The sequence below is a fragment of the Helianthus annuus genome, chromosome 7, assembly GCF_002127325.2.
Source record: "Helianthus annuus cultivar XRQ/B chromosome 7, HanXRQr2.0-SUNRISE, whole genome shotgun sequence".
NCBI lineage: Eukaryota > Viridiplantae > Streptophyta > Magnoliopsida > Asterales > Asteraceae > Helianthus > Helianthus annuus.
This window is the reverse complement of record NC_035439.2, coordinates 94,017,733-94,026,869: the sequence shown is the minus strand read 5'-3', so window position 1 is coordinate 94,026,869 and position 9,137 is coordinate 94,017,733. Positions and strand designations below refer to the sequence as shown.

The following is a 9,137-nucleotide window of genomic DNA, read 5'->3' as shown; positions in this document are numbered from 1 at the left end:
TGCTTCTCCCCATTAGTTTTCAGCGGCACCTGGTGATGATGGGAGACTAGGCGAGTAGGCGGCGATCGCTAGTTCGATCCTTGAACTGAATGGGTTTTACCTCACCGCACTGTCGTGCCTTTGGGCGAGTGTTCACGGGCTTCTGCCTTAGGTGCGGGTTTTCCCCAGTTCGGAGACGGATGTATCCCGATGTGGTGAATTTCGCCAGTAGCCCATTTGGAGGATTCGTTGGCCGTTCAAAAAAAAACAAATAAACTTAAAAAAAATAGATGATGATCTAAAGGCCATATTTTTCCCGAAGTTTTTGGCGGTGCATTTGCGCAACGATCAACGCGTCGCCTTGGAGGTGATCGATTGGTTTGGACAAAAACTCTGTCATTTTCCGTTTGCCTTGCCGCTTGCATCTAGTTAAACTTTTTGTTTTCGGTGACTCGTTCTTTCATAGTCTCCCAACGCTTGTGGCCGAGGTCTCGAATGTCTTGGAGACGACAGTTCATCTCCTCGAAATCTTCCTTCAACTCGAGATTATCGGAAGACGACTCGACCGTTTTTTTCCCAGTTCGCTTATCTTTCCTTCTACCGGCCGGTCAGCTCAACTCTTCAACTTCCTCGTCATTGTCCACAACTACATTTAAATCGACGTTGCGGGCATCGGAAGTTGGTGTCTCAGGGTCAACGGAGGATGACGTTTTCGACTGTTTAGCTTTACGTCTACTACTAGACGTCATGGTCGGTACACTAGCCCACTTTGGACTATTTCTTAGAAGCTCCCAACATCTATAGTACGTGAAAACGCCTTTCATTTTCTCGAACTCATCCATAGCCCTCGTTAAAACACCGACGTCACCTTCTCCGCTCGGCCGATTATCGTTGTTTCGTTGATAAACTTCTTGGAAGGCGTGACACTTGTTGTTGATATCGGTCCATTTGCTAGAGATGGAATCTTTATCACGATGTTCACCTTTACCCCACGTGCTATAAAAAAGCTCACGAATCCTATTCCAAAATTCTGGACCGGTTTGAAAGTTTGCTACAAAAAGTTAAAAAAATAAGTTGTACCTTAAAAAAATAAGGGTAAATTACACTTTTCGTCCTTTATGTTTGTATCGATTGCAATGGATAGCCTTTAACTTCAATAATTATAGTTACAGTCCTTTATTTGGAAAACACACTACACCTTAGGTCATTTAGCACTAATCAGGTTAAAACTTTCAGTTAAATATGACATATACATTGCACATGAGGGCAATTTGGTGATATAACATATTAAAAAATATATATTATAATAAACAAAATAAAGAAAATTAAGTAATTAATTAATATGTGTGTATATATAATATGTATGTGTATGTACTATTTAAAGATAACCAGTGAAACAAATTCATAAAATCTCAAACCGTCCATTTCCAGTTCTTGATCCTAAGATCCACCTTACATTTCACATCGGAAGTACTCGCCGTCGCCACCGTCTTACCTAATTCTGGTGCCGTAAACCTAATTCCATCACAAACAACCCTAACTGGCACCTTCTTCGTCTTCAAGCTTCTGATCTTACCTTCAGCTTCATATCAAGGTGAATCGATAACGGCAAACTCTTCTTATTCTTCAGATCTGATTTCAAACCACTATTATCATCCACAGTTCTTCCACTATCCGCCACAACCGTCTTCAATCTCGTCGTGTTCTTCTTCGGCATCACGAATGCTGGAATAGATCTGTCACCGACGTCACTTCTTTAGGTGAAATTGAATCTGTTGTTTAGGTGATTTGATGAGGTTAGGTTGAAGTGAGAGATTTGAAGCGATGAGACAGTGAACGACGGGCGGTGTGGACGGTACATGACGTAGAAGATGCAGGCGGCGAGGACGGTAGCAGCTGCTGCGGCGGTTGCGGTGTGGTTGAGGACGGTAGACTGGACAAGTGTTGTTGTAGATTTGAGATTTGCTTGCGGGAAAGTAATGTTTCCGCCGTTTCCAGTGGCGGTTGTGATTATGGCGGGTTGTTTAGCGGAAGGATGATTTAGGGGTCTGATTGGATTGAAAACACACAGAGAGAGAGAGAGAGAGAGAGAGAGAAAGAGGGAGATAGATTGAGCTGAGAGAGAGGAAGAGAGAGAGTTTTGGTGTATTGATAATATATTTTAAACAAACAAGTAAAATTACCGATCTACCCTTATGTGCAAGTCATATGATTAAACTTAACTTAAAATTTTAACCTGGTTAGTGTCAAAGGACCTAAGATGTAATGTGTTTTCCAAATAAAGGACTGTGACTGTAATTATTTAAGTTAAAGGCTATCCATTGCAATACGATACAAACATAAAGGACGAAAAGTGTAATTTACCCAAAAAATAAATTCGAGGTGTAGAAAAAAAATAAGTATAAAAAATAACACTTACCCACATCGGGATCCTCCGAAACATTGACCCACGCCCGAACCAACGTGTATTCCTCGCCCTTCGTTCAAATAATGTAAGTATGCTTACGACGAGGTTGGTTCGCTTCCTTCTTTTTATGTGACCTTTTACCGCGTTTGGATGTCTCGCGATCCGGTTCGGGTTGCGTCTCCGGCACGGTATCCACATCGGGTTCGGGTTGTTGTTGGGCTGGTTGCGAAGCGCCGGGTTGGGCAAAGCTGTAAGTGGGTGGCATGAAAGGAGTAGAGCCGCTCAAGTAAGCCGCGTACGAAAACATGTTCTGTGTTGAAGGTTAAAATTTTGTTGCGGTTGGGTGGTATTTGGGTTCCCGGGTCTTGACGGAACACCAAACAGGGGTCTAAATGGATTCATGGTTGAGTTTATAAAAGTTGGAAGATTGGGTTGAGAGAAAGTTTGATAGAAAGTGGCGGGTTTTTTTTTTATAAAAAGTTGGAAGAAATGTGAGGTATCTAAAGATTAAAATGGGAATTAAAAAAATAAAAATATTCAATGTTTTTACCGTTTGAAAACGGTCAAATGTGAAAAGGTGTGCTAAATTGGCCTGTTTTAAATCACGCTGGGCCAGGGGCGGATGTAGCATATAGTAAGGGGTGGCGTCCGCTACGGCTTGGCGTTCCGGCGGTAGTGTAAAATTAGTGTAAATTTTGGAAAAATTTGACGTTTTTTCGATTTCGTTACCGCTTATTTATAAAATGTTATGGCTTGGCGCAAATCCTAGATCCACCACTGCACTGGGCCGAATTTTTTCGGAAAAAAATGCCTGAAAACGCCGCGGGGGTAAGGCTAGGGCGACATTTGGCGTGTTTGGTGGAAAAATTTGAAAAAACCACGTACATTACGCATTACTGATGTTCTCATTATTATTCCTGCCCGCTCAATCAAAGCTGGTCATTTGTCCTTTATTCAGGCATATTCTAAACTCAGTATCTTGGTTGCAGTGGTCATTTTGATTTTAGTATATTTAATTAATATTTTTGTATGCATTTCCTTTTTTGTCTCATCTGAGTAAAACTTTTAGTAAGGCTGCACGGGGTGCAGTCGGTGAGTGATATCGGGGAGGCACTTCACCGATTAGGGGGGGCTGCCAATAACTCGGGAGAGGAAATCGGGGAGGAGAGATGGAACATGACCGGTGGCGGCTCACCGAGAGAGAGGGAGGAGAGAGAAGGCAGTTGACCAATCAGGTATTTTCTTTTTTTTTTTTTTTTTTTTTTAAAAAAAAAACCCAATTCACCTAAGAGGGGAGTGGCGCCATCAAATGGGGGTGTTAGGGGAGTTTAAGAGGGGAGTTGACGTGGCACACGGGGATTGGTTTGGCGTAAGAGAGTGCACTCACCTATTAGGTGTGCACCCCCTTCACCCTAAGTTCAGATATAAAAAAAGTGTAAACTTCAAAAATTATATGTTTCGTCCAAATATAAAAAAGTGCGCGTGACATAGTAATATTTCGTGTAACATCTATAGTGATTGTTTGTAAAGTTATCAACCATCTCAAAATTACGCATTCATCACATATATTAGAGGGGAGGGGGTGGTCACTAGTGATACAATTCTATCATTACCAAGCACCAATCAACTCATGACATGTCGTCACCCAATATTCTATAACTAGTGATAGAAATGTAGTGGGAGTGGTCACTAGTGATACAATTCCATCACTCTCCAATTTTTTTAATTTTTATTTTAAAATTAAAAATTAAACACTAAATTATAAATTTCACTAATTTTTTTAATTTTTTATTTTAAATTAGAAATTAACAATAAAACACTAAAATTATAAATTTCATTAAATTTAAAACATACTACTTCAATTTAACATACTAGAAATCATGAAACATACAATTTAAAAAAAAAAAAAAAAACCTACTCCTCGTCCGAATCATGAAACTCCAAACCTAGAGAACCTACTAGTTCGATTAAATCGTATCTCAACCGAACTTGTGGATATTTTGTGGAACTTGAACTTGTGTAGGAGGATCCGGCACCCAATCCGGGGATATTGCACGTCCGTCTTCTTTGATCATCATATTGTGCAATATGATACATGCATACACTATGCTATGTATTGATTTCTTGTTCGTCGCACGAACCGGTCGGTGTAGTATACCCCATCTACCCTTTAAAACACCAAATGCACTCTCAACATCTTTTCTTGCCGATTCTTGCAACTTTTTGAACACGATTACTTTAGGCTCGACAGGAAATGAGGGAGCTTTCACAAAAACAGACCAAGACGGGTAGATACCATCCACAAGAAAAAAACCTCGTCTGTAATGTCGACCGTTAACATAGGAAGGAGAGGAAGGTGCGGTACCATCCGTTATGGTTTGAAACAACAGCGACGTGTGCAACACATTGATATCGTTGTTTGAACCTGGAACACCGAAATACGAATGCCAAATCCATAAATCATTCGACGCCACCGCTTCTAGTATGATGGTTGGTCTTTTGATGTCTCCCCTAACATACGCCCCTCGCAACTCTCTTTGACAATTTTTCCACTCGATATGTGTACAATCGATGCTACCGAGCATCCCGGGAAAATGCCATCTAGCCTCGTGTGCGGCGTAAATACGTGAGATGTCGTGGCTCGTCGGTTTACGTAAAAACAAGTTAGCATCCAACTTAATGACCGCGTTGCAAAAAAATTGTAAACATTCACGTGAAGTTCTGGCCGATAGCTAGGTATTCATCATATTGATCGGGAGGGTTACCTGTCGCTAGTTGGCGAATGTTGACGTGCATTTTGTATCGGCATGAAACTTGGTTTGCCCCTCGCATCGTAACCTTCTTGAAACCATTCCTCGCTTGCTTCGATGTCTCCAACAATCTTTAAAAATAATTCTTTGGGTAAACGAAACCGATCTCTAAACGTTTCGGCATTGTAGAGCGGATTTTCCATAAAATAATCGTTCATCAAAACTTCGTTGGCACGTATACGATCACGGTCGACCATCTTCTTCTTTGGGCGGGACGACTCGGCATCAAGTTCGTTATACGCCGATATAAAATATTTTAGCGTCTCGTTGTCGGAAGACGACTCGGTATCGCTATCGCTAGACATCGTAAACGTCGAATCCGTAGGGAATTCCATTTGAAAAAGATATAAAAATTGTGTGAAATGAGTTTAAAATGGTTTAAAGATGTAGATTGGTGTGTGTAAAATGGTTTAAAATGGAGATATAAATAGATAAATGGTTTAAAGGTTTTTTTTTATTGAATATTACCGTTTAAATAACGGTCAAAAATCAATCAACGGTCGAATTTTTCAAACATTAGAACGCGTTTCATTTATAACGTGTTAAACATGTAGGGGCGGCGGTGTTCGTGATCAATCAACGCGTGATGGGGTGTCCATCGTACTCGTTATGGTTTCATAATATTACTTATTACATCTCAAATCTAGATCTATCTTATAAAAAAACTTTATTCTATTTAATGGTAAATTTCTTACACGGCACTTTTGTGCGCATTTGTAATTTTAATCCTATTTTGTACCTTTCATTTTTATTTTTGAATAATGGTAGTTCCTTAAAATAATTATTATTCAAAATGCAATAACTTCTCACGTCCGCGGTTATACTCATGTTGAAGACCACCAAAGTGTTGCAGAAATAATCCATCAAACACAATGACGTCATCGTCACCTGAATCCAAAACCCCCACCCTAAAAACCCTCATTTCCACCGTCGGCTCCGTCGCAACGGCGGCGATGGTAGCTCGCACTCTCCTACCTTCTGACTTCCAAGACTACCTCTATTCCGGCTTCTGTAACTTCATCAACAAGCTATCCAGACACTTAACAATGGTGATCTACGAGTTCGACGGTGTTCGCGAAAACGAGATCTACAACGCCGCTGAAATCTATCTCGCAACTCGAGTATCTCATGATATTCATCGTGTGAAGGTTAACAAAAACCCTAGCGACAACAACATCATCGTCGCCATGGAAATCAACGAGAGGTTTACAGATGTTTACAACGGCGTCAAATTCCACTGGTCTTTATCTTCAAAGAAGTTTCCGTCAACAGTATATTACAGCGACGACGGTTATGGCAGCAGGAGTACTAACAGATCTACTCAACAACGATCGTTCGAGCTCACGTTTCATCGCAAACACACAGATCTGGTGTTGAACCACTACTTTCCGTTCATACTTAACGTCGCTGAAACTAAAAAACGCAAGAGGAAAACCGTTAAGATATTCACCGTTGATTACAACCAGCTATCGTTGATGATGCCGGAGAGTCAAGACCATCCGGTGTGGACGTCGGTGAGTCTGGATCATCCGGCGACGTTTGCCACGCTGGCAATGGATGCTGACGTCAAGGAGACTGTAATGAATGATTTGAATCGGTTTGTTGAGCGGAGAGAGTATTACCGGAGAGTTGGAAAGGCGTGGAAGAGAGGTTATCTGTTGTACGGTCCGCCTGGGACCGGGAAATCGAGCTTGATTGCCGCCATGGCTAATTATTTGAATTTTGATATTTATGATTTGGAGTTGGCTGATCTGACAAACTCTATGCTGAGGCAGTTGTTGCTGGCAACCGCGAACCGGTCGATATTGGTGGTTGAGGACGTTGATTGCTCCGTGGAGTTGCACGATCGAGCAGGTGAGGATGCGGTTACTGGAAATCGCCCGCAAGGGTATCGTCCAGAACACAGGGTACGTACGATCGCTTTTTCTGTTTTATAACAGTAATATTATTTGTCATTAAGTGATGATTATTGATTATTATAAGTCTGATAATGATGTTTATCTGTTAAGGTGACATTATCGGGGTTTTTGAACTTTATTGATGGTTTATGGTCGAGCTGTGGTGATGAAAGAATCATTGTGTTCACGACAAACCGAAAAGAGAAACTGGACCCTGCATTGCTTCGTCCGGGTCGTATGGATGTTCACATCAACATGTCGTATTGCACTCCGTATGGGTTTAGGTTGTTGGCGTCTAACTATCATGGCATCACTCAACATGAGCGGTTTGAAGAGATTGATGATTTGATTGGCAAGGTGGAGATTACCCCGGCTGAGGTAGCCGAGCAGCTGCTTAGGGATGATGATGCGGACCGTGCTCTTGGTGGACTCGTTGAGTTTTTTAATGTGAAGATGCAGGAGAATGAAGAGGCTAAAGCAAAGGAAATTAAGGTAATCAAGTAGGATAAGGAAGTATATTAATTTGCATGGAGATTGTTGGTTATTAATCACTAGTTAATATGGTAGTATATCTGTTCTTGTTTATGGGTCATCATAGTGGGTTACCGGTTAATATGAAGTATTATGTCAATTTCATTTTGTATTGGATGATTTGAGGACGATATGAATGAAATGAATTTGTGACAAAATGTGGTTTGTGTCACCTTATATCGGAAAATCAAGTCCTATAGTAACGAAATGTGTATATTCAGGAGTTGGATGAGTGGGTGTGTGAGTTAGCCATTCTCAGAATAAAAAAAGAAAAAACCTTTTGAGTTATATCTTTCATTAATATGATCATTAACTTAATTGGTTACTTACATGTATTTGTCTCCGTTAAAAGAAGATGAGTAGATATTTTTATAGAGGTTTTTTATTCGGGTTTTGAATTACTGTGCTTCAACGTTTCGCGAGGGTCTATAAACAAACTTGGCACCCGTAGTTTCTTCTGGATTGTTAGGTTGAGATTAAAGCGAGTCTTCTGGTGTATTTATATCACTTTAATACAGTGGCGGACCCAACAATTTTTTCCTGGGGGTGTGAAATATTTTCAAAGATTTTAGGTCCCTAGCTGTATAAAAATACCGGTTCATAGCGGGTCGGGTCGGATCATGTAAGACAAAAGAAGGTCAAACTAAAATTTATAAATCATCAAAAACACGTCAAACATTATTACAAATTACAAACGTATTTAAAATTGTGCCCTACATGTTTTTTTTTTTTTTTTTTTGAAATATATCCAAAATATCGTCTAAAGACACTAAACACACCATAAGTTCATTACATTCTTACTCATTGTTCCTAACACACATAATTTGCTCCATAAGTTCATAAAACAACACTAAACACTTAAACAAAATAAACAATCATGTTCAACCATTGCCCGTAACTTTCAATTATATTTTTAAACATTCAAGCCCTAATTTTAATTGTTGATTACTTGTAACTAATCATTTAAACAAACAAAGCTATAAATAAAACAACAAAATCATTTAACTACAAGTCTAGAACAACAAAAAAATCAAAAAAATATAAAAAGATTAAACCCTTACACATCTATATTTTCTCCTAATCATCACATAAAACAAAATAAATAAATAAATAAATAAACCATACTAGTTCTATATTGGAATTCTGACGTAATATGGGTCGGTCCAACCGGAATTTTGGGTTTTCCGGTAAAAAAAACCACCAGGTCGTGAGCAGTGGCGTCAAGTCGCTTGGAGTTTTTTTGGGGGGCGGGATTTGGAAATGGAATGGGTGGATGGGTTTGGGTTATTTTATTTAGTTCAAATTTCTTTAGGTTGGGTTTGGGCTTGTGTTAATAAAAATTGATTGCAGATTGGCCTTTGATTGGATTAAATAATTAAGTGAATAAGTGGTTAATAATAATTAAATAATTAAGTGAATAAGTGGTTAATAATAATTTTTTTCTAAGTGGGGCGGTTGAAAATTTTCAAGGGGTGCGGGTGAAAAATTCCAAGGGGTGCAGTCGGGATTTCT

General features: G+C 39.7%; 1 protein-coding gene across 1 annotated transcript; it reads left to right on the top strand.

The window, feature by feature from the left end:
- The first annotated feature begins 5,951 nt into the window (after positions 1-5,951).
- Positions 5,952-7,816, top strand: LOC118480604 (AAA-ATPase At3g50940-like). Its single transcript, XM_035975724.1, has 2 exons — positions 5,952-7,103; positions 7,206-7,816. Exons 1-2 carry the CDS (start codon positions 6,069-6,071, stop codon positions 7,596-7,598), a joined length of 1,428 nt encoding a protein of 475 aa, XP_035831617.1. The 5' UTR covers positions 5,952-6,068; the 3' UTR covers positions 7,599-7,816.
- Positions 7,817-9,137: the final 1,321 nt, after the last annotated feature.

Bases quoted from the DNA above. Each gene is read 5' to 3' on its own strand.
- LOC118480604 (XM_035975724.1), top strand. From the start codon at position 6,069: ATGACGTCATCGTCACCTGAATCCAAAACCCCCACCCTAAAAACCCTC. The intron at 7,104-7,205 runs GTACGTACGATC...TTATCTGTTAAG, and splicing joins GGTATCGTCCAGAACACAGG to GTGACATTATCGGGGTTTTT.